General features: G+C 37.9%; 1 protein-coding gene across 35 annotated transcripts in view; it reads right to left on the reverse strand.

Annotated features, from left to right (window-relative positions):
• The window catches only part of LOC121167605 (regulating synaptic membrane exocytosis protein 2), a 471,939-nt gene that overhangs the window by 78,929 nt on the left and 366,613 nt on the right, over positions 1–26,397 (reverse strand). For 13 of the 35 annotated variants that reach the window (XM_040997111.1, XM_040997110.1, XM_040997113.1 and 10 more), the window contains one exon: positions 3,145–3,386. The exons of the other annotated variants lie outside the window; for them this stretch is intronic. In XM_040997111.1, the coding sequence (XP_040853045.1) occupies positions 3,145–3,386 (242 nt within the window). The remainder of the gene's footprint in view (positions 1–3,144; positions 3,387–26,397) is intronic. 35 annotated transcript variants of the gene reach the window in all.

Below are 26,397 nucleotides of genomic sequence, written 5' to 3' on the forward strand. Positions count from 1 at the left end.
AGATTGTGATTACATTTTTTACTTAAGAAGTTAGAAACTGCTCACTTGAATCATATATACATACATAAGCAAATATAGAATCACAAATTCAACATCAGGAGTCCAACAAATGAAAAATAATCTGTTGCCTAATTTATGAGTAAACTCAGACTACAAAGTAAGATATACTCTGAATTTTGTTGACAAGCAGGATGAATTGCTCATTTTTGGAATAATTATGATTTTGACCATTATACTGAGACTTGATAGTAATAAAATAACAGGAAAAAGCCTTTATTTTCTTGTAGGCAATACACAGTGGGGAGGGGTTATACTGAGAAGAATGAACAAGATCCTATTTCTTAAATTTGCCAGCATCTCAATGCTTTGGAAGAAGAGGACCTGTACCTAATCAAATTAAAAACCAAATCAGTGCTGTTGCAGAACCTCAGTTTATGGTTCACAGATCTAATATTCCAGATCTGTAACGTCCTAATAAAATACTGCCAACCAAAACAATTTGGGATAATAACACCAAAATTGTAAAAAACATAGAATGTGTCCTTGAAAAATATAAATATCCACCATTCTGTTATTGAATGCTTCTACACACTTAGCTTCTGTGACACTATCGTCTCAGGATTTTGTTTGTTGTCTTCTGTTCAGGATTATTCGTTTTGGACTTCTTGGACTCATATTCTTCCCCCTGAATATCCTGTTGGCCTACTGTTTACCCAGCTGTGGTCTTTCTGGAGCACTTTCACCCATGTTCATGGTTGTATGCTCTAAGCTTTATAGCTCTTTGTGTGTGTGTGTGTGTGTGTGTGTGTGTGTGTGTGTGTGTGTGTGTCCATGTTTTTGAAAATGGCTTCAGAAACGTTTGTTTGCGTATGCGCTAGATATTCTCACTTGGGTGTATCCATAGTATTACAAATTCAAAATGCCTTAAAGCAAAAATTAAACCTGTTCTCTTCCACTCAGTCTATTCCCTTTCTTAAGCTTCCAGTAATCACTAGTGGTCATGCCACCTACCCAGCGAAGCAAGTCAGAAATGTGAGAGTCATATTAGAAACGTCTCTCATTTGGCTCCTCATATTCAACCAGTCAAGACAATGAGGCACTGTTCACTAATTTTTTTCTTTGAAAATTTCTATATTTATCCAAATTCATTACCCTTTCTCTATTACAACTGAACTCGTTTCAGATCTTACCTCTTGTCTAAATTACTGTAATGCTTGGCTAGTTCATCATAAAGTATTATTTAACTGATATCGATGGTTTGCTCCTTGATTGCAGCCTGATTGAACGCAGGCCCCTGGAGGACGAGAATCCTGCCCCTTGTGCTTTCTTTAGGATAGGTTTTGGCACACAGTAACTGAGATAAATGGTAGCCTCAATGGTCTACAAGCTATTTAAAGTATACAAATACAACCGTATCAATTATCATCTGGAAACTTAAAATATCATATCACCTATGAATTTGGTTTGCAGGATGCTCCCGAATTTGTCCCCTGCTAATCTATCAGATTCCTCTTAGCCACTGAGTTGGACGGTTTATATTAACATTACACATAACTGCTCATCATTCCTGTGCGTTCCTGTGTGGTACGAGGTCAGGTACTTAACCGCTGAGCATCCAGTGCATTTTCTCTTAATTCTAGTTTTACCAAAGACATAGGACCTTGAAACAATCTGTCTTCTACTACATTTAAGTAGTCTAGAACACAGTAAGTACTAAGTAGTTATCAAAAAATTCAACATGAATAGAAGTATTTAGTTTAACACCACATATTTTCTTACGCATAGCATTTGCCATAACCATTTATGTTTCACTTTTTAAAATCACAGGCATTTTTCTTTAAAAGCAGTTTTATAAATCTTTGCAAGTGAAGGTCTAGCTCCTAGAAAAGTATTTTAAAAACTCAGTAGGTCAAATCTACCGTATCAGTACAACAGTTAATTATGTATAAATATTAGCAGCTTAAAAATCTTTGTGATCTGTAGGTCCATTTTTCTTAAACTCAAACTTCTTCAATTTCTACATGCAATAAAAAATAATATTTTAAAACACAAAATACCGAGACCTATAACAAAATCAGAATCCATATGTCAAATTAGAACCACAGCATAAGGAATATTATCTAATAACTAGTTCAATATATTGTTATAAAAGGTTTAATTTTCAGAATCATTACAAAAATTTGTAAAAATCAAGATTAGCCGGGTCCAGGAATTAAAATAACCTCCAATTACTTTATGCTGTATATTTATGGCCTGACTTCTTTATACATAAACCCCGGTACACAGACATAAATTATATCTAATCTGGTTGCCTATAATTTATTTTGCTGCTAAACAAAATAATATTACATTCTTTGTTAGATGATATCCAATTATTTCCAAGATAACAGGGATTTAGTGTTCAATTATTAACAGCCATTCTTAAAAAGATACTTCTTTGAGTCACAGGTTTTTTCATTGTGAACAGTGGCTTTTCTGAATAGGAGCGCAGTACCTAATTCATGTTTGCAGATGTGATTTAGTTGCTGAATTTTAAAGTTAAGAAAGCTTTGAATATCTTCACTGTCAGCAGAAAATTCTTCCATCCGTGCTGCTGGAGAATATTGCTGCTTGAAGTTTTAACAGGAAAATAAAAACTGTAGTAAGAAAATTGAAACTACTGATAAAGGTTGCTTTCTAGCAAAAAAAAGGAAGTTAAGTTGTCAGCAATAACAGAGCTTTCTAATTCATCCACAGTCTGAGGCATCACCTTCAACTTGCTGGGAATGAAAACTGATACTGCGTTTTCCAACTCAGAGGGGCCTAAAGAAGAGCGGAGACCCTGCGGATCGGAATAACTTGCCAAAGCCTCAACCACTAGCGATGGGGAAACCACAGCTTCCAGCCTTTCTTAAGAGAAAAGACGGTACACACATTTCAAAACCAGTGCTAGGGTGCATTTCAAAATGTAGCTCACTGATCTCTGAAACAAAAAATCATCATCAGAGGTTCCCCCCCAGCCAAAGATGAACCAGTTTACAGAATGATCCGTTGTCTCTGGAACACGACATCATCCTCACATTACTGCAAGAAAACGAATCAACGGAAAGAATCGGCGCTGTAACAACTTGAACATGAAGTCAAGGTAAAATAAAAAACTCCTACCCGTTTGGCTGAGCTGAGAAGCGCTGCGACTTTTTCGTGACAGACCAACAATAGCTACCATTTTGGCCCCGATGCTAGAGCGCCGCTTTTTGCCACTGGTGCCCAACGCGCCCACGGCGGTGTCGGATTGGCTGCCATCGTTCTTCTCCAGCGAGCACATGTCTCCGCTGATGCTGGTGCTTTTGGTCATGTTCTTCCCAGCCATGCCCATTTGTCTGCTTTGCATTTTGGAGGTAAAGACACTGTCAGCCGATGCATCATGAAAAGCGAGGAAGACAAGGGTAAAAACGAAAAGACAGAAAATGCATTTTAGATGAACTATCTGGCAAATATAAGGAATTAAATTATATCCTCTATGGAACATGTTTCTAGTACTGAAGATTTTTGCAATACTATGGTCTCAAATGTGCTTCACTGTTTAAGTCCAACTTTCAATACAACTGTGCAAAATCAGACTTCAACTTTTATTTCTGCTGCTGTAACAGACACTTGTTTGTAACGTCACAAGGGGAAACAGATGCATGGAAAAATTAGTGAGTTCGTTGAGTGAAATGTGGTATACTGACAATGTGAGTAAGCTTTCAGGCGGGCCACACAATAGGAGAAGGCTGTTCCCAATGGTATTCTTCTCTTCCTTCCTTTACCATTATCTTCAAAAGGAAATTAAGCACCAGGGGAAGTTTTACACAATGTGGTAAAATCCATTGCTAAGTGGACCCTTAAAAAATAAGTTTTGTCATTTTATACAAAATTATTAAAGTTTATCTGGTCATGCTTAAATTTTCAAACAGGCTTGAATTATTATTAGCTTCATTTATAAAGCATTTATTTGAAAATTATTGAGTTAAATCTACATTCCTAAAATAAATAAAAGATTCTTTTCCTGCATTCATTTGAGAGAAAAAAAGAGATCAGTTTTTTTTTAGATGATTTAGTCACAAAATAATTGAAGTATTACTAAAACAGGCAAGTTTTTGCATGATCTGCTGCATGCAGCAATTAAAGAAAGCACCCCAGTTTTTTGTATATTTACAGGACGTGGTAGGAGGTCAAGTACAGGCTGAGAGGCAGGAAGCTGGTCCCCATAAGCAGGAGGGTATTGAATGCACCCCTATTTGGCAAGGTTGGGGAAGAGTTACAGAGGTAAAAGTTTTTCATCTCAGCTTTAGAAAAATCACACACAGTGGTACTATGGAGGCACACAGTGGTACTATGGAGGAACATTGTAGTACTATGGAGGTACACAGTGGTACTATGGAGGCACACAGTGGTACTATGGAGGTACACAGTGGTACTATGGAGGTACACAGTGGTACTATGGAGGTACACAGTGATACTATGGAGGCACACAGTGGTACTATGGAGGAACATTGTGGTACTATGGAGGTACACAGTGGTACTATGGAAGTACACAGTGGTACTATGGAGGCACACAGTGGTACTATGGAGGTACACAGCGGTACTATGGAGGCACACAGTGGTACTATGGAGGAACATTGTGGTACTATGGAGGCACACAGTGGTACTATGGAGGTACACAGCGGTACTATGGAGGCACACAGTGGTACTATGGAGGAACATTGTGGTACTATGGAGGCACACATTGGTACTATGGAGGCACACAGTGATACTATGGAGGCACACAGTGGTACTATGGAGGCACACAGTGATACTATGGAGGTACACAGTGGTACTATGGAGGTACACAGCGGTACTATGGAGGCACACAGTGGTACTATGGAGGAACATTGTGGTACTATGGAGGTACACTGTGGTACTAGGGAGGTACACTGTGGTACTATGGAGGAACATTGTGGTACTTGGAGGTACACAGTGGTACTATGGAGGCACACAGTGGTACTGTGGAGGTACACAGTGGTACTATGGAGGTACACTGTGGTACTATGGAGGTACACAGTGGTACTAAGGAGGAACATTGTGGTACTATGGAGGTACACAGTGGTACTATGGAGTTACACAGTGGTACTATGGAGGTACACAGTGGTACTATGGAGGAACATTGTGGTACTATGGAAGAACACAGTGGTACTATGGAGGCACACAGTGGTACTATGGAGGAACATTGTGGTACTATGGAGGTACATTGTGGTACTATGGAGGAACATTGTGGTACTATGGAGGCACACAGTGGTACTATGGTGGCACACAGTGATACTATGGAGGCACACAGTGGTACTATGGAGGTACACAGTGGTACTATGGTGGCATACAGTGATACTATGGAGGTACACTGTGGTACTATGGAGGAACATTGTGGTACTATGGAGGTACACTGTGGTACTATGGAGGTACACAGTGGTACTATGGAGGTACACAGTGGTACTATGGAGGAACATTGTGGTACTATGGAAGAACACAGTGGTACTATGGAGGCACACAGTGGTACTATGGAGGAACATTGTGGTACTATGGAGGTACACTGTGGTACTATGGAGGTACACAGTGGTACTATGGAGGAACAGTGGTACTATGGAGGTACACTGTGGTACTATGGAGGCACACAGTGGTACTATGGAGGTACACAGTGGTACTATGGAGGAACATTGTGGTACTATGGAGGTACACTGTGGTACTATGGTGGCACACAGTGATACTATGGAGGCACACAGTGGTACTATGGAGGTACACAGTGGTACTATGGTGGCATACAGTGATACTATGGAGGTACACTGTGGTACTATGGAGGAACATTGTGGTACTATGGAGGTACACTGTGGTACTATGGAGGAACATTGTGGTACTATGGAGGCACACAGTGGTACTATGGAGGTACACAGTGGTACTATGGAGGAACATTGTGGTACTATGGAGGAACACAGTGGTACTCAGAAAGTAACAGCAGAATTATAAACTGAAATCCAATGGAATTCATTGAACTGCCAAATATTACGTTACCTAAAAACTTATTTCTTTAATTTTAATTTTAAAAAATTAGGTAAAATCTAACAGAATAATTATAATTATTTTAACTCATACTTAATAACAATTTTTGCCAGTCATTAGACAAATGTCTGGATTTCAAAGTATCATTTTTTGAATTTTGCTATACTCAAAACACATAAAATCATCTTCTTAAAAAATTACTCTATATTAAACATTTTCCTTTCCCTACAGTTTCCCAAATTTAGTCTATTCTACTAATTCACATGCTTTACATCACATTAGCCAAAATGACCATATTAAAGTAAGTAGTAACCACCTATTCAAGACATGTGAAGTGAATGTCTATTATCATATATACACAAGTTAAATGATATGTATTATTTCAAATACTCCCCTAGCAAATATCAGCATATAAAACACAAATATGGCTGTATAAGAGCTTGTTTATGGATGTAACTGAAATTTTAATGGATAACTTCAATGGCAAGACACTATGCTTAACATTCAAGAAAATGTGTCACTCTGTAGAGTACAGAAAAGCCAATTTTCTCATACTAATTCTTTGATTTTTAAAGATGATAAATTTAGAGTTCAGTATTTTTAACATTACTGTAGGTACTACATGTATGTGCATTGCATTAATATGTTATCATGTACTAATGTAGGATCCAAATTTGTGGAGTGTATGTGTGCCACAAAACCAATGTCCAGCAGTGAAGAGTAATAACTAGTGAATTAACAAAATACTTTTATTCAAAATTACCTGCCTTGATGAATACCATTAGTGATGGTGCTGCAAATAGGCTCTTGGAATGAATGAAAACAAAACAAAATTATCAAATCCCCTGATATGTAGCAAAAACAGTATTGAAAGGGCTATTGCATGAAGGTTGTCTTATATCAGAGGAAACATATGATATTTGTCCTTTTGGAATTGTTTCACTGAGCATAATGGTCTCTAGTTGGGACCATTTGGTTGTAAAAGGTAGAATTTTATGTTGTAAATTTTCTGGTTTCTTCTCTGTTGTTGAATTTATTTATGGCTTTTCATTTAATGGGGTGTATAGTAACTGTGTAGAAGAGACTATCACAGATGTGAAGATACAACACAGTGTGTATTTCTACTTCCAAATCAAACATGGACTCCCAATGAAACTGTTAACTGTATCTTGACAATAGGATGCTGGACTCTGCCATTGTCTATACCTACAATGTCAGGATACACTTAAATAGCAGAATGATGGACTTATGACTGATTGTGAAGGACTATACTATTGTAATGACTTGGTACAAATTAGAAGTAGTGCGAAGAAAGAAAATCCCACAGCCTATAGAATTGTATCATTGATTAATTAATTAATTAGGCTCTTAGATCTTGGGTCACATAGCAGAAAGCAGTGCCTCTGTGGTCAGGACAGTTCTTTCTAAATAGGATAGGAGCTTGAGGCACACCTAAAAAGTCTACCATTTGTTATTATTACCTTTCTAACCACTTTTTGGTGCTTAAAACCTAATACACTAAAGTTTTATCTTTTTAAGAAACAGATTATTTTCTCATATTGAAGTTGAGACACTTACTTTACAACTACTATGTAGGCACTAGTATCAGAAGTTTAGCAGAGAGCATCCCTGTTTCCATGAAACTGTCATTTATTGCCACAGGAAAAGACTTTAAACGAGTAAATAAATGATCGTGTTAGACAGTAGTGTTCTGAATAAAATCAAGTAGAATAAAATAATAAGGAGTAGAAAATTTGGAGGAGGAAAATAAGATATACAATGGTCAAGGAAGGCGTCTTTGAAGAAGAGACTACCAACGAGTCTCAAATGATAAAGTCAGCCTTGCAGAGGAAGGATTATTTTTTTAAAGAGGGATATTTAATTGAAAGTCAAGTTACAGAGATGAAAAGAGAGAAAGAGAAGAGAGAGAGAGACAGAAAGAGACAGAGAGCACATCCACCATCTGATTCACTCCCCAGCTGGCCACAATTTGTGGAGCTGGGATGAGGCCAAGGCCAGAAGCCATAAGTTCCATTTGCATCTCCCATTTGGGCACAGGGGCTCAAGCATCTGACCCATCTTCTGCTGTTTTTCCCAAGCTATTAGCAAGAAGGTGGATCAGAAGTGGAGTAGTTGGGACAAAACTCCTGCCAATATGGGAAACTGGCATTGCCAAAAACTTTCCCTGCTATGTTACAATGTGAGCACAGGAGAAAAGTTCTACACTTAGATGTAGATACCAAGTGCATGTACCCTGAAGTAATAACAAGTTTTATTATGACCAAAAAAACATTATAAAGTCCAGTGTAATCGATACGAAGTAAAAATGAGGGTTTTAGTAGAAGATGAAAGCTAAGGGTGGGTAAGACCTGGATGCAAGGGGATAAACATGTCCGGCATTATTTACAGTTATCTAACTGCTCCCCCAGATGCTATTCCCTAGCTTTCATACGACTGTGAGAATTCTGCATGGTTTGTTACATCAGAGATTTGGGACTGAGCCCAGGATTTGGGCTATAAATACATCAAGGAGCATTCTGGACCTATAGGTTGCATTTTCCTTAAGAAGTGATATATTTATAAAGGCTAATTCATTAAAACAATCAAGAGCATTACTATTAATTAAAGAATCAAAATTTACTTAAGCTCTTAAGTTAGTTTATGTATAATATCTCTTGGATTTATAGATTCTACACAAATTACTGAATAACACTAGCAGTTGAGAGATGTACAGAATGAGCCAGTAGATGGAAGATACCTAACTCTGTCTCACCAAATATTAAACACAAGTGGATTTACACATGTATACTTCAATCATATATCTAACTTTCAGTGCTGATTTAAGAACATATTATAAAAATTATTGAAAAATTTTTCATTAGATTATGAATCCTACAAAAAATGCATGTCATTTATTATTTCAGTAAGAAACATGTCTTATTTCTTATTTCACCCTGAAATTTTCAGTTCTTCAAACATTTCTGAACTGATTTAACTTAAAAGCTTGTAAACATTTTGCTGCTGATGAACTGATTACTTTAGCAGACATTACTGTGCACCTATTTGAAATCAGGCACAAAATAGGGAAGTGGGAACTGAAAGAGGAATGCATGTTTTCCCTTCACACAAAAAACCTAATTGGTCTGCTTAAAATCAATATCAATTTTTAACAATCTACCCAGAGAAACATTTTTCTCTAATTAGTGCAAAGCCTTGATTTTAGTGGTTTGGCACTTTGACCTTGTAGCAAACAAAAGCGACAAATGAGACATACTCATTACTCAAGGACTACATAATTTAAGAATGTAGGAGTGGAAATGTGCATCCAAGTCAGTGTAGCAAAATGCCATAATATTCAGAGGAAAGGGGCACCAAAGCTGTGCTATGAGACTTCCCTGGGAGGACAGAGACGACTGAAAAGCAGAGATCAGGAAAACCATATGGACTTGAGTGCTGAAAAAGAATGCATACACATGTACAGTGTGTACAGCACAAAAGTAGAGTTTGTTTTAGTTATAAGATGTGATGGAGACAAGTTCAGAACATCAGACACATGATTTACATAGGGGCTTCTAAGTAAAAGGGTTGACTACAGGTAGCAGTGCTGGCAAATAACATAAACACTGTAAATAAGGAAGATTATGTGAAACAGTCAACAGGGTTGTTTCCTAAATTCTGTTCTCTTTTGAGGTGCATGGGAGGTTTATACTTCCTCAATCATTGAAGTTAGAAGTGTGGCCTTTTGACTCATTTTGACTAATGAAATGTCAGTGGAAATGTCATGTTACTTCTGGGTAGAAGCATTTGCCCAACTCTAACCTCCCCCTCTTTCTGCTATTGCAAAGATGAAAAAGTCTCCATCAAACTCCTCTGAGTGATGATAATGGGCAGGATCCTCTTGCCGACCTGTGATATTCATTTCGTGTGAATCACAGATGAGATTTTCTTGATTAAACAACCAAAACTAAACAGGGTAGGTATAGGTATAGGAATAGGTAAATAGCTAAGAAAAAAACAATTAGCGGATTAGAGCAAAAATACTAAAAAAGAAGGAAGCGCTTAAGTTAATGTAGTGACATTGCTAATAGAAAGGAAATGATTAACAGTGTAAAAGCTGTCTGTATGTGGTAGCATTTGCATTTGGTAATAACAATTGAAAATGCTTACATTAATAGGCACTTACCATCTATTAGATATTATTATGTTTTTATGAATTAATTCATGTAATCCTTACAACAGGTTTTACATAAAAATTGAAGCCATTTTAGAACAAATCATTTTCCCAAGGAGTGTTGATTTTAGAAATGTTCACCGCTAGAATCAAAAGAATTTCCCACTGAAGAGATCCAATCTAAAACCTTGGCTATTCTAAACTACTTAGAATAGCCAAGAATGAACAGGAAATGGTAGATGAAGTTATGAAAATGGCTGTGAGTAGACAAGCCAAGAGTACAAAAAGAGAGACTAGTGCAAACATTTGAGAAGACAGTTTCAGAAATGCCCACATTTAAAGTTTAGTGACAGGCTGGTGCCATGCTTCAATAGGTTAATCCTCTACCTGCAAGTGCCTATATCCCATATGGGCACCAGTGCATGTCCCAGCTTCTCTTCTTCCTGTCCAGCCCCTTGCTTTTGTCCTGGGGAAACAGCAGAGTAAGGCCCAAGCCCTTAGAATGCTGTACCCACATGGAATCTAAAAAAAATCCTGGCTTTGGCTCAGCTCAGCTCTAGTCATTGTGGACATGTGACATGTAAACCAGCAGATGGAAGATCTTTTCCTCTCTGTTTCTCCTTCTTTCTATAAATATGCCTTTCCAATAAAAAAAAAGTGACTCTTAAAAATGTAACACTTGAGGATAAGAAAAATAGCTATCGAAACTAGGAAAACATGTCCAGAAATAAGAGAAACAGAACAGTGCTAAATTCCATAGCAAAAAAGATACAAAGCAGTACATTAGCATGAGTATTTTTTAAAGTCTACAATTTGTCTCTCTTTGACTCTTTAAAATAAATGGATTTTGGAAAAGGGTTTGTTAAAAGGCTGGCATTGTGGTATAGCAGGTAAAACTGCCACCTGTAGCGCCAGCATCCTTTATGAGTTTAATTCCCAGTTGTTCCATTTTTTATCAAGTTCTCTGTTGATGTATCTGAGAAAGCAGCAAAGCATGGCTCAAGGCACTTGGGCCCTCCCACTCACATGGGAGATATAACTAGAACTCTGAAACACAAATCAGTTTCTGCTTCCTCTCCTTCCTCTTTCTGTAACCCTGTTTTACAAATAAGTAAGTCTAAAATGTTTTAAAAGTTGCTACAAAAAGTTCCTTTAAGATGGAAAACATGACACTTGAGAACTATGTTGGTTTTCTTATTTTCAATCATTTTATCCTTGGGTGAGGGAAACATTATAGAAACCGCACTGTTCATAGAATTTTATTTCTTTTTTCTTTTTGTAATTAGGTTTCTGCTGAAAAACACCCTGCTTGTCAAAATACTACATTATGCTGATGCTTTTTTCTGTACACGCCTAGGCCAGCTATGTTGTCACATTAGTTGATTCATGATTTAACTCTTCTTCATGCTTCACCAGTTTCTGGGTCTGAAAATACACAATCTAAATGATTTAACCATATCTGAAATTGATTCTCATGCTAGAATTAACATCTATTAAACCTGATATGTTTTGGGGGAAATCAAACCTTGCTTTATGTAGAGAGGTATGTTCCTGAGATATATTGACTTTAAAATTAAAAATTAGTAGGGCCCGGTGGCGTGGCCTAGCGGCTAAAGTCCTCGCCTTGAACGCACCAGGATCCCATATGGGCGCCGGTTCTAATCCTGGCAGCTCCACTTCCCATCCAGCTCCCTGCTTGTGGCCCGGGAAAGCAGTCAAGGATGGCCCAAAGCTTTGGGACCCTGCACCCGTGTGGGATACCTGGAAGAAGTTCCTGGATCCTGGCTTCAGATAGGCATAGCATTGGCTGTTGCGCTCACTTGGGGAGTGAATCATCGGACGGAAGATCTTCCTCTCTGTCTTTCCTCCTCTCTGTATATCTGACTTTCCAATAAATAAAATAAATCTAAAAAAATTTTTTTAAAAATTAGTGACGGGTATCTGGTCTAGTGGTTAAAAACAAAGTAGAATATTCAAGTCCCCCACTGAAGTGACAACTACTGATCACATCTTCCTGAAAGAGGAAACCATAGGAGAGAGTATTGGCAACTCAAGTAGTTGAGCTCCTGCTACCCAGGTGAGTGAGCTGGACTGAGTATCTGGTTCCAAGCTTTGGCTTGGTCCAGTCCCAGGCACTGCAGCTATTTGGGGCAGGGAAACAACAGAAAGAACTACTCCCACCCCACTTCTGGCTCTCTTACAAGTATTTAAAATTTTTCATTTAAAATTCAATCAAATAATTTCATTGATATCACAATATCCCCTTTTGAGATGATGAAAATGATAGTGACTCTAATGCTTGCAATATAAAAAGTATCATGTGTCAAATATTATTCTAGGCATTCACATACATCAGTTCATTTAATTCTGGTGAATCTGATCCACTAATTAACTTATTCAGAATATGGGTTGAACAATTTCTTACAAAAGGCAGACTCAATATTTTAGGCCTTATGGTCTCTGTTAAAATGACTTGAATCTGTTGTTACACATGTAGTGGAAACTACTGACAATATGTAAACAAATGTGTGTGCAATGTGCTAATAAAACATTACATGTACTAAAATTTCTGTGACATATCATAAGATATTTATCTGAACATTACTTTTTTCATTTTACTTTATAGACAAGGCGAGGGAGAGGGAAAAATTTATAACAATGGGAGCTCTCCAAATGCCTGCCACAACCTGGGTAGGAACAAGTCAAAGGTAAGAACCAGGAACACAGTGTGTCTCCTAGGTGGGGAGCAGGACCCGTGCACCAGAGAGCACCTGCTGCCATTCCGGCATACCTGAGTAGGAAGGTGACTCAGAAACAGCACCAGTGCTGAAATGAGGACTCCCATTGGGGAGTGAGTGTCCCAGGAATCATCCACTGCTGTGCCGATTGCCCAGCCCAGAAGCAGCATTTTTATTTTGATTGGATTCAATCACTTAAAATGTAAAAACGTTCTCTGCTAATGGGCCATACCAAAACAGGTGAAGGGAAAAAAAAAAGATGAAGAGCCAGATTTGGTTCATGGATCACAGTGTTCTGATGCTTCCAACTTTTACTGAACGAGGACTTTCATTAAAAGAAGGAAGCCCCTTTGATGTATTCTAGCTAATCAGTGTATCAAATTTTCATATCAACAAATGATGACTATTCTTCACTACTGAAATGACTGCACTAAATAAAAGCATTACTGAAAGCTAAGACATGATAAGACAATATATTTGGACTGTAAATTTTGTGCTAATAACATCCCTATGCACTGTATTACTAAATATATAAAAATGCATAAACGTATAATATCCTTTTTGTTAAGGATATTGGTAATACATTGTGTTATCAGTTAGTTAAAAATACACTGGCTCAACCCTAACTGCAGAGGTCACTTGGGGAGTGAATCAGAAAATAAAAGATTTCCCTGTGTCTTTCTCTTAGTCTCTCCCTTTATCTTTGTCACTCTGACTTTTAGATATGTGGAACAGAAATAGAGATAGATAAACTCTTTCTATATCTTTTTTTTTCCAAGTCAAAAAGATACTCCCCATATTTTACTTGGAAACAGGTCATTTTTAAGGAAGTAATACCATGTTTCCCTATTATTTGCCTGACAATAATGCAAAGAGGAGAAATAGTTTCTTGCCCTTTTATTGGTTGCTAGAAATTGTTTCACTCTGGCAAGATGATTTATAGGGCACCAGAAACACTAATAATGTTCCTGGCTTCCTCATGTCCCTGGAATGCGTGACATTATGTCATAAAGGTCACCTTTTCAGTGTGTTTACATCAGCTCAGTAAAGACTTGTCTGAAAGGCAGCTTCTGGACAAATAGTAAGACTCAACACAGGCGCGTGGCATTTGTAGATGTATGTAAAAGAGAGAAACACGTCAGACTCTGAGAGTGCTGTTTCCAGCTCCTTTGTCTTGGATTATCACTCAAATGACTTATTCTTACATTTCATCGGGAAAATAGAAGGTGTCAGAAATGTTCTTGTTTTAAAAGCTCATATATTCATGTACACACACACACACATGTTGGCAGATATTTCTTTTTTGTGAGCTTTAGGACTATCCACCCAATTGCCTACTAGTAAAAAGAAATCAGATGTCACACAAATTCAATGTGCTCCAAACTGATCCTTATCCTTTCTCTCAAAATTATTATTCCTTCAGTGTTTCCTATTTCAGTAAAAAGCTTAAAAATACTTATCTAATTGCTGAATATTAAAATCCACCTAATTTATCACTAAACTTCACAGATTCTACTTCCACAATGTATTTCCTGTCCTTCCATTTCTCCCCATCCTGATATTTTTCATGCAAGCCCATGTCTTTCTTTCCTATTCTAACACAACAGTGTCCTGATCACTTACATTGCAACACTAACTCCTTCTCCACTTATGAATTAGGTTATGCTATTTTAGTCACAGTACTAAAATTCCTCAACATCTTACTATTAGACTTGGGAAATTAAAAATTCATAAAATAGAAGCTGTCAGAAGAAATATCCTACATGCCCTGCATGGTAGCCTAGAGGCTAAAGTCCTTGCCTTGTACTCTGGAATCCTATATAGGTGCCGGTTGTAATCCTGGCAGCCCTGCTTCCCATCCAGTTCGTGTTTGTGGCCTGGGAAACCAGTAGAGGACACACCAAAGTCTTGTGACCCTGCACCCATGTGAGAGACCAGGAAGAAGCTCCTGGCTCCTGGCTTCGGATCAGCTAAGCTCCGATCATTGCAGCCACTTGTGGAGTGAATCATTGGATGGAAGATCTTCCTCTCTCTCTCTTCTCCTCTCTGTATATCTGACTTTGCAAGAAAAATAAATCTTTTTTTTTTTAAGAAAAGAAATATCCTTCTCTTCAACAATCAATCTGTACAACTACTGCTTGTGCTCCTACCTTCTTTTTTCCCCTCTAACAGAAAAAGTGGTCCTCTTCCTTGCACATAGCACTTCCTTCAACATGCTCAGGATCCTACTGTCTTTTCCAAGATCAAGCAAAAGTTTGTGTACGTGGCCTCTTCATTTCTCTCCCACCTCATTCTCAAGCTGTCTATCTTGGTAAAATACTCGGCTGCAGGGGTCCTTAAACTGCTAAAAAGCTTAGACAGTAGGACTATCTAAGCTTGAACTACTTCAAGTGAAGATGAGAAATACGAGTGGCAGAAAGATGATAATGTATGCCCAATGTTCCATTGCAACTAAGTTTGTGAAGCTGGTATTTGGACTCAGCAATCTGATACCAGAACTCACTTGCAGCCACTAACTTTATCACTAATGTTCATCGAGGAACATAAACACAAATCACCTTTTTTCAGAGAACAGGTGTTACCCAACTTTAGCCTATCTCTGAATCATCTAGATGGCTCATTAAAACAGAATACTCCATCTTCTGCCAGTGCTTTGGTTCATTAAATCTTAGGAACTACTTCAAAACGTGCATTTCTAACAAATTCCCAGGTGATACTGATCTTATAGACCCAGTAACCTCATTTTGAGGCATGTTGGCTGAAGGTTATACAATTACATTGTATCCCATGGTAGAAGACAGTAAGTCTACAATATCTGTTGAGCAGACTTCCAAATTGCTCTCTTTTTCAATTCCATTCTTTCAGATTGCATGTATTATCTACCTACCTATTGGTGCAGACATCTTACAGAAAGGTTAATAAGAGGCTGTTGTGGCACAACAGGTTATGCCACTGCTTACAACACCAGCATCCAGTATCAGCACTGGTCCAAGTTGCAGCCGCTGTACTTCCCATCCAGCTCTCTGGTAATGTGCTTTATAAAGCAGCAGAAGATGGCCCATGTGCTTGGATCCCTGCACCAATGTGGAAAACCCAGAAGAAGCTCTAGGTTCATAACTTGAGCCTGGCTGAGCTCTGGCCATCGCAGTCATTTAGAGAATAAAAGAATAGGTGGAAGATTCTTGATCTTTTTGTCTCTCTTCTCTGTAATTCTTCCTTTCAAGTAAATAAACTTTTAAAAAAATCCTCACAAACTCACAGTGCCCGTACTGCTCAATATAAACACTTTCCCCTTGCTGATTTACATGAAAGTATCTAATCTATCCCAATAAACTCCAATTCTCAGTCCCTGCCTCAGTGAAATAGTTGCTCTCCACCATATACAAGTGTCTCTCTTGCCTTTACTTTCAGCAAAAAAAAAAAAGTCATGATTGTTTCCAGTGGCTCATCATCAATCTTTTTCATGTCCATTTTAATGCATGCAATGATCAACAACTGATCACTGTGTTGTTAGCAATAGCAGCATATTTACTTTAAATAGCATACTAACTAACATAGTTGTCCATTCATATATATTTCTTCCATGCTCTTGATGGAAGGAATCATTTCTAACTGGCCAGTTGAAATCCAAAGAATTTAAGATACATCTAATCAATCAGCAGGCTTAACTGATTTAGCTTCCTTTTAACTGTATGTGTCCTTGTTTCTTCTAAGCATTAATTATCATTGCAAAATACAAATTAAAAACACTAGTAGCTGCCACTTTAGCTAATACTGTGCCAGACTGTCCGAAATACTTCATATGTTTTTTCAAAACCACATAAATGTATCAAATAAGTCTGTTCATACTACTGTCTTGCTTCACACAAGAGTAAACTTAGCTTTTGCACAGACAAAATTTCTGAAATCATGTCTCCAATAATGCTCTCATCTAGTGAACAAGGCAGGGACTGTTGCCTGATCTACCCAAACGTCATGCTCTGACACATGGCAAACCTTTCACATTGACTGCTCCTCTCGTCACTGTAAAATTTTTATAAATATTTCTTTTATCTATCTGAAAGACAGAGTGAATAGAAAGGGAGGGAAAGGAAGAGAGGAAAAGTAATTGTTCATCTGCTGGTTCATTCACCAAACAACTACAATGGCTGGGGTTTGTCCAGGCAAATGCCAGGAGCTCAGAACTCCATTGGGTCTCCCATATGTGTGGCAGGAGCCTAAATGCTTGTGCACATTATCATGGAGCTAGATCAAAAGAGGAGCAACCAGGACTCCAACAGGCATTCTGATAAGTGATGCCATTGTTGAAACAGCTTACCTCAGTGCATCACAATGCTCCCACTACCCCATCTTTGGGCTCTAGAAAAACACAAATAGACGTGCTTTAAATTCCTACACACTTTCCATTTCTGTGCATTAACATCTGATTTCATTACCTCATAAATACCCTTCTTTGCCACGACCACTTGTTAAGTCACTATATTTCAACTCCAATTAAACAATTTTGAGTTACCATCCCTAATTGGTCTCCTCACCACACTGGATAACTTTGACTTGTTTTATTTTATGCCAACCGTATGTACAAAGAAACCTTGTGGTAGCATAACCTGAAACATGGAATTAGACATAACGCCTTTGCCAAACTGCTCCTATCTTCTGCTTAGCTCCTCTTAGCAAATAGGGGTGGGTTAAAATACTCATCTTCTCGGAGACTCTATGATGGACTATGTCAATCAGTGGATTCTTCAAAGACCTCATAGTGCTTGGAGTGGCAAGATTGGCAGCGATTCATAACTGGTGAACTATCAAAACCACTTGAGCAAGAACCTCGGAGCATACCCTACATGCGGGACCTGGGGAGGGTGGGAAATTGGGTGGGCCTTCTCCCTTAATACCCCCCTTTAAACATGAAGGAAACAATATGGAAATAATAGTCTTACCCACTTTCCTATAGCCCTTGAACCTTTTTCACCCTAATTAACTATGTAAAGATTGTCAAAAATATAATAAAAATTTAATGACATTTTGAAAAAAAAAACACCCCTCCCAAAATGCTCATCTTCTCAGACAGGGATGTGGAGGGATGGCCAGGCTCTCATGTCCGTTTTAGAAGGAAGTAGAGGGTAGCTCCTCCAATGATATCCAATGGGAAAGGAAAACTGACAAGGAAGTATGTGGACTTTGGCCATTACATGAAAGGCCCATCAGCCAGAGGATTTAAATCATCTTCCTTTTTGATTATTTAATTGAAGTGGAAAAGTGCCACCAGATGGTGCCAAATTACAACTGAAACCTGGGCAGCTGGAATGGTAGTAGGCTGCTCATCAGTTCTTTGACTTAACAATGTTGTCATGTTGCAGCTAGCATCATGCCTTTCTGGATGAAAAGGACAGGGTCTGCCAGAGCTTTACAGCATCTCCATCATGAAAAGCATTATATGTTTGCTCTCTTCCCTAGAATTCAGTTGATTTAGTCAGGGTCCCTCTGGCAGGCTATAATTTGTTATTGCATAATTCCAGGAAAAACATTTGCTAAATAAATGAAACCAATAGATTTGTTATTTGAATAAAGATTCCTAATATTGTAGGGGTAATTAAACAATAATACTGAAGCTGTGTTTAATAAATTTTTTAAGTAATTTAAATACTTGCTGAAAAAGAATGTAAAACTTCATACCAAATAGTTCATAAGTATATGGATGTCAATTAACAAATATTTATTTGTATACCCACCATATATATTCACTGGAATCAATGATATGCCAATTAAGTAGGAATGTAAGACATAAAATACATTCTCAAGCCAGTAGAACTATAAAAGAATTATAAAAGAACTATAAAAGAATTAGATTTAACATGCATTTTCACTGTGGTCAAATATACGTGCCCTTATGAAAGGCCTGCCAAATCAAGCATACAGACAAAACACTAAGTAATGATTTTTAAAAAGGAAAAAAAAAAATTTCCAATCACAAATTAAGGTATGGCATCTTGTTCAATTGTATGCCTCACAACAGTGCATTGTTCCAGGTGGGTCATGCTGCCACGTAATGATGAACTCATTACTTTTATGCTTACACAAAAAGCATTGGTTTCCTTATTTCTCCCATTCAAACTAATTTTTCTGTTTTCCAGAAACCACACATTATATGAGAATACTTCAAAAAGCTAGTGGAAAAACAAAGTCAAAGGACAATATTTTGGTATAAAAATTTCTGAAATCTCTGTATAGTTTCTCACAAGGCACATTCCTCATTGACTTTTACACAGCATTTTCTGTGCACAAGAATATATTGTAATTTCACTAATATTCGTGCATTTGAAACAAAAGGGATTTCAAAAAGGTCATGGAGATGGAATTATAAGATCAATTTATTTTAGTCTAAGTTTTGAAATCTACACATATAAAAGGTCTTCAAAAGTTCATGGAAATGTGTATCATGAAGGAATGATGATTGCACTTCAACATTAGCAACAAAATAAAAGCATCTTCTAGTTCTATTTACCATAAATTTTTGAAGTTTGTACTGAATCATGTCAACAAACATTTTTGTTGATGTCTATTACAAAAATCTTATCCTTAAGTCTGTTATGTACCTACGTGAAAATAATCTAATCTAGAATATATATTTTAGTGTCCTGCTATTTTTTAAAGACAGATATAAGGCATAATTTAAGGAGGAATCTATTTTAAATCTAGTGAGGAACTGCAACTAAGATAATGCAGCATGCAAAGTCTAAGATTTGTCTATAAACAACAAATATATTCTCATAAATTTAAAAGCTACTTTGACACTCAATTTAAAAAAGTGAAATCAAATTGTCTGGATTATCAAATAAGCCAAATATTTAATGAAATATGGCACTTCTTATTCAGTTAGGTTGGAGATAATCGCTTTTGTACCCAATTCTTCAAAGATAAGTACATCAAACACCTTATTATTTATGTATTTATGCATTTAAAATATAGTCTTTGATAAAATTTTGAAGGTTATTACTCTAGTAAATAACTTCAGCAGTTGTTTGATTATACACAGGAATTCCTAAATGCTTTTTCTCTGTATCAAATTTAAATATACCTATTCTTGCCCTCGTTAGCTGTATCACCCTGTTGATGAGGCTGTACCTGAGAATAACACATATTTAACCCAAGATCCACTCCTAAGTTTAGTAGATTTGAAGTTCTTCCTGCGTGTGACCAATGGAGCATCACTTCAGTAGACTCAGAGGAGTATCTCCTCATTTCACTTACTTCAAACAGTGGTTACACAGTAGTACATGTACACTGTCTAAAAAAAGGACAATGTGTGTAGTAACATAACAACACTCTGACCTCCTTAGAGAAAGAGAGGGTGCTGGAAAAGGCCCGTGAGGTTGAAAACAGTTATGATGCAGCTCAAGGGAAAAGCATCAGAGACAAGGCAAACATCCCAATTGGGGCAGAGGCAATCCCTACAAAGAACCCTAATTGGGACCCAAAGGACGAACTGGACATGAGTCTTCACGTCATTTATTGTATTTTGGAAGGATTAAAAAGGCAAAAGTTAAGCCTTTGAACTATAGCCAGCTCACCACTGTTCATCCACTAATGACCATTCTAGAATGCCTCAAAGAGGCAACTGTGAAGTTCACCAATTTAGACCAGATACAATGGAGGGTGGAGAGGTCCTCAAAGACAAGTTCCTTGTGTAGTCTGCCCCAGATAGCAGGAGAAAGCTCCAAAAGCTTATGGCAGACCCTGATAAGTCCTCCTTGGACCGAATGACCCAGGCAGCCAATGCTGTTTACTGTAACAGAGGCTTAAAGAAGGAAAGGCAGAAAGACAGGTGCCACAGTGAGATGCTGGCCGCTATGAGTGCATCCACCCCAGGGAAAAGGACCCTGAGATGCTGCTACAACTGTGGGAAGCCAGGCCATTTTCAGAGGGAGTGCCCTCAAACCACAGGCCAGGAGTTTCCTTTGGGACCATGTCCCATCTGCAAGGAGGGGGGATCATTGGAAATCGGGCTGCCCCCAGCTCCGGAAGGAGCAGGCGCCTGCTGACCAGGACCCCCAATGACAGGTCCCAGGGACTCCTATCTAGGCTCCCACTACTGGGTTCATACTGAGAAGCCTCGGGTCTCCCTGATGGCAGGCTCTCAAAAGGTCAATTTCTTGCTAGACACAGGTGCTCAATTTTCTGCCTTGCCTTTCTCTCCTGGGCCAAGATCCATTCAAAGTAACTGTATGAGACATCTCTGGCCATGGGCTTGTACTTGGGGATATCTCCACTTTCACAACTCTTTACTTGTTATTCCTCTGACACCCGCCCCTATATTGGGGATGAGATATATTGGTGAAGGTCCTTGTAGGCTTAGTCTTGGCCCCTGATGTGCAAGGCTATTTTCCTTCCTGGGGTAGATATTGACTCTATGCTCTTCTAAGGTCAGCACCCCCCATCAACCAGATTCTGCAGAACCAACCTGGAACCACTGGAGAATTTAAAACTGCTTTTCAAAAAGGCACCTAACAGATAAGTGCTTTCTATGCCACCCCACATGTTGTCACCCGATTCCATCATTGCAACTAGTAGGATGGAACCCTAAGAACATCATTGTTCAGTCTTATAGAATCAAACCCATTGTTGAGCAAGTTTATCAACTTGAGGTTATTAGACAGAGGCCAAGGTCTAGCACAGCACAGGCAAGAGGAGCAAATTCTTCACTCCTGGACAACAGTCATTCTACTGGAGACATCCCAAAGGCATGGAAGGTCGATCGAGTGTGAGTCAAAAAGTGTGCTGATCTCACCCTCACCTCCTTCCTCTGTGGTCTTCAGTGCACACCTGGATGCCACAGGCTAGCCATAGGTATCCTTATTTCAGTACTCCCAGCACATGCTATTCTGACGAGTGTGTCCAAGTGCAAAACCAGGATATACTTGAACTGGCAGGAGTCCCAGAACTAGCATGGCACAGGAAATGGGAAGCTGAACAGAGATATTTCTGCCTTTGCCACCTTAGATACTTGCTACACCACAGTCTGCCTGCCTGCTTTGAGCTTTTGAATGGAGAGAATTAGCCTGTGGGCCCTCTTTGCATCTGTGCTGGCTCCTGCTCCACGTGGAGCATGCAACTGGCTTCTCAATTGTCTTATGTTTGTTTCCTGATTAGGGGTCTTCAGACTCCAGGTGGCCTTGAACATGCAAACTTGTATGACAACCAGACCAACTTCTGCCATGGCAACTTGGATGACCTGGACCATCTCTCTGGATCCCACACCTCTAGGGGCCCCTTACCCAAACGATGCCCAATTTCAGAAGGAACCAGCCAGAAGATATCGTCGCCCTTTACTCCTACAAAAGTAGGATATGGGATTTCAAGAGGGGTTTCTGAGACCATCCAGGCCTGCTAAGGTCTTGGCCACATCCTCAGGTGGGCAGCACCAGCATTGCCCACCCATTTTCTAACTAATTAAGAGACCACCAATGGGGAACATCTTACCTGTAGGTTCCCCGCCCAACAAGGAGGGGTCAGGGAATGCTTAAAATCCCAAGACCCTTCCTCAAACCTTTGGTGTCTCTCCCTCCTCTTTCGAGAGGCACCCCACCTCCTGGCTTCCTTTCCGGAGGTGCTTTCCCTTTCCTTCTCCTTTCCTGCTCACCTGGTCCCTTCGCAAATAAACCTTTCTGTCTAAAAAAAAGTGCACTGTGTAGTATATGTAACATTACATCCTTCCAAGCCTTATCTTTATTTAGGTTTTGGTATTTCTAGATCCATATTAAATTCTTTGTGTTTCTTAATGTAGACTCATCAAAAATAAATCTACATAAAGCAAGTTCAAGAAATACATAAATTGAATTAAAGTTATCATTAGTTAATAAACATGTTTTATTAAAGGTAACTAAGTATCTCCTATCAGAGGACAAACTCCAGATGTTCTCAAAGCCAATTAAAATTTTGCTTTGTTTAAAAATGTTATTCTACTTTACCCTAACTGATGGACCATTTTTGCATATTATATAAGACAAAAATAGCATGGCAATAATATGGTGAGCTTAGCAAACTAAATTTCAGCTACTAAAACATGTCATTTAATAAATCCTATATTCTTTATTGATTCATCAGCAGAAGAAATTGTTCTCTAAAAGCTTGTTTCTTGGAATGATGAAAATGAAGAAGTATTTTGCTAATTGCAAGCATTTTATTCAGAATATACAATAATAAGAAACTTAAAATATTTACAGTGTAACTAACTTAAGCAATGTGGCATAATTAGTGTCTTATGTCTTATATTTTGCCACAGTTTTAAAGGCTTCAGTTAATCATGAATGTCTTTCTACAGTAATAATGTAGTTTGTCCTTAACTCCTTTCAACAACTTCAATACGAATCCAAATAAAAATATGCAGATCCACTCTTCAATTTGCTTCCAGCTAAATCCAGTCCTTGACCATAAAAATTAAATATTTCTGAAATGATTCTTTCAGAATTGCTCAAAATCCCTAACTTTTCCAACATCATAATACTTTTCAATGATTATAGTCATCAAAAATGGGAACACTGAAATCATTTGTTTATGTGTTTCCCTTTGTTTTCTAATTCAAGTCAAGACATAACCCCTATGTTTGACTTGTATTGTGCAGATTATCCCTCCATCATAATATATTTAAAGGAAATGGCCCTATAACTGTGCAAGCTCCTGGCAGAAACTAACCCCTTCCTGACTCCAACTTCAGAATATACATGCTCATTTCCAACATTAGCTTTCAGACTATCAGGTTAATCTCATATTTATCCTCTTTTCTCATGTTAATCCTAATAAATATGGAAGGCCTAGAAACTTTAAAATCTCTATCACTTCCCAGATTTAATATTCATTCTCCGTTCTGGGCATCAAAGCATCATGAATATGGCCTAGTATTCAAGCATCTAGTAGTTATTTGTCGAATAAATGAGGTAATTCAATCAGTAAACCTTATTGAAACTTTGTAACATTCTTAGATTTTTCCTCTTCCTTACCCTTTGCCTGTCATTACTCTAGTTCAGAACCTAAAATACTTAAATTACTTAAATAACCTAAAATAACTTAAATTTTAGATTACTAATTATAAACTAAGATGACATAACATATACTGCTATATAGCAGAATCAACATGTGGATTTGTGCCTGAGAATGGCCTTTATGAGTATTTGATTCTTCAATGGCTTGCCTGGCACTTACCAGGACAAGCTGACACTTCCCTGCATGTGGAAAAACTAACATGATCACTTTCGTAATGTATGTGTCTGTGTAATCTTTAACATCTATAATTACAAAATAGTCTAATACTGGACATAATTTATAAGTTATTATCACATTAGATCATTACTTAAATGTCCATATGTTCCACTAGCCCTTGGTTCCTCAATGCAAGACATATTTATCATACAGTTCTATCTCCCTATGAACTGTTACAACTCCCAAGGAACAGACAAGTAAGAAAAATGGCTAAGGAAAGGGACAGTAGGAGGAAAGGAGCTGAATGTGAGAAGAAAGAAGGTAGTTACTTCTTATCGAACATGCTTAGCAGACAGGGTACTTAGCTAATCTATGTGTTCATTGCTTTACATCAGTGAGGAATGGAAGGGAACAACTCTTTTCCATAGTCCAATGCATAGTAGAATCACACTACAGACAAGGGAACCAAGTATGCCATGGCACAAAAAAATCTGTTAGTCTGTTTCCCCTTCTCTTTGTATTTTGACCTATAATGCTATAAGTTACTGTCACCAGAGTTTTTTCAAGATTTGTTTCTAAAATTTTAATATCTTTGTTTAACTTGATCATAAATTATATGCAATAAAACAAATAAGAACAGTGAGTAAGAATTCACTTTAGCTTTTTTTAGCTAGTAGGTTATTTATAAAATCTAAGGCAATGCACAATCAGAATGAGAATAAATTACGATTTTTGTTGACGAATACCCAAAACTACTGATACACGGTCACAAACATCACAGACTACACACACACTTCGAAAGTATCCAAAGAAGGAAGAAAACACAGAGGAAAATGTTACTGGGTTATATTTTCAAGAAATGGCAATGATTAACTTAACGAATTAAATGGCTCATTCAAAAATACATAAAAATAAATATGCTCTGTTACTATTGGATAAGAATGAAGACACATTAAGTATTCACTTTTCAAAGTTATAAATTAAAACCCACATCTTATTCTTAGAGTTTAGATTAAATGTTAAAAGTTTACATGGACGGGCCCGGCGCGGTGGCACAGTGGTTAAGGGCCTCGCCTTGCATGCCCCAGGATCCCATATGGGCGCCAGTTCTATCCTGGCAGCCCCGCTTCCCTTCCAGCTCCCTGCCTGTGGCCCGGGAAAGCAGTCGAGGATGGCCCAAGGCTTTGGGACCCTGCACCTGCGTGGGAGACCCAGAAGAGGCTCCTGGCTTCGGATCGGCATAGTATTGGCCGTTGCGCTCACTTGGGGAGTGAATCATCGGACGGAAGATCTTCCTCTCTGTCTCTCCTCTCTGTATATCTGCCTTTCCAATAAAAAAAATAATAAAAGTAAATCTTTAAAAAAAAAGTTTACATGGACATTATGAGTGAAACTTGGAGATTATCTCCTTTATTCTCTACTTAAAGGAGAAAACTGAATCCCAAATAAATGTGAATACTTTCACCTAGGACTAAGAGCCAAGATGGAATAAGAATCCATGAAATTTGGTGTTGGTTTCTACTACAACACATGGGTATATGATTTGCTAAGAAAAGTTATGAGACACTTTGCTTTCTTCACATAATGCTCATCTTTGCCTAAAACCCCTTAAGCTTGACCATTCCTAAATGTCAAGTGCTCTCAAGTACTCTCATTGAATGTAACAGAATAAATCTCACCCAGGGTTCATGCACAAATGCATTTGCTGTTTGTGCAACAGGTAAGGTATGCTAATGTTGAAGGCTTAAGAAAAGTACAATCTAGCAGTCCCTGTGGGTTTTATTTTGAATAAGACCACAGCAGTATGACAGGAAAGAAGGTTTATATTGCCTTATTGAGCTCCACCTTGAAAGTACCTGATGCCCGGGCACCAGCAGGCAGAAGTTGGTGGCACTCTACTAGAACACAACATATCTTATTTGCATTGCACATTTTGTTCCAAAAAGAACAATAAGAAATCAAATTAAGTATTAAACAAAATTGATAACAATATTTTTAAACTAAAACAAAACTTGTAACATTTAGATCTCTTACTCTTTTTCAATGAATAAGTAGCTATTGGAAAATTTTTAGCTTATTTTAAAGTGATTACTCTTTAAAATTATGGGCAAAAAAATCTTTACTATGTATTTTCATTTAAGTACTCTAAATACATGTAAATTTACAGCATGACTAAAATACAATAAATTCTGATTTTAGAGAACATTTACAAATTATATATTATGTACACTAACAGTATTCTAT

Source organism: Ochotona curzoniae, unplaced genomic scaffold (assembly GCF_017591425.1).
Source record: "Ochotona curzoniae isolate NIBS_2020 unplaced genomic scaffold, NIBS_Ocur_1.0 patch4, whole genome shotgun sequence".
NCBI lineage: Eukaryota > Metazoa > Chordata > Mammalia > Lagomorpha > Ochotonidae > Ochotona > Ochotona curzoniae.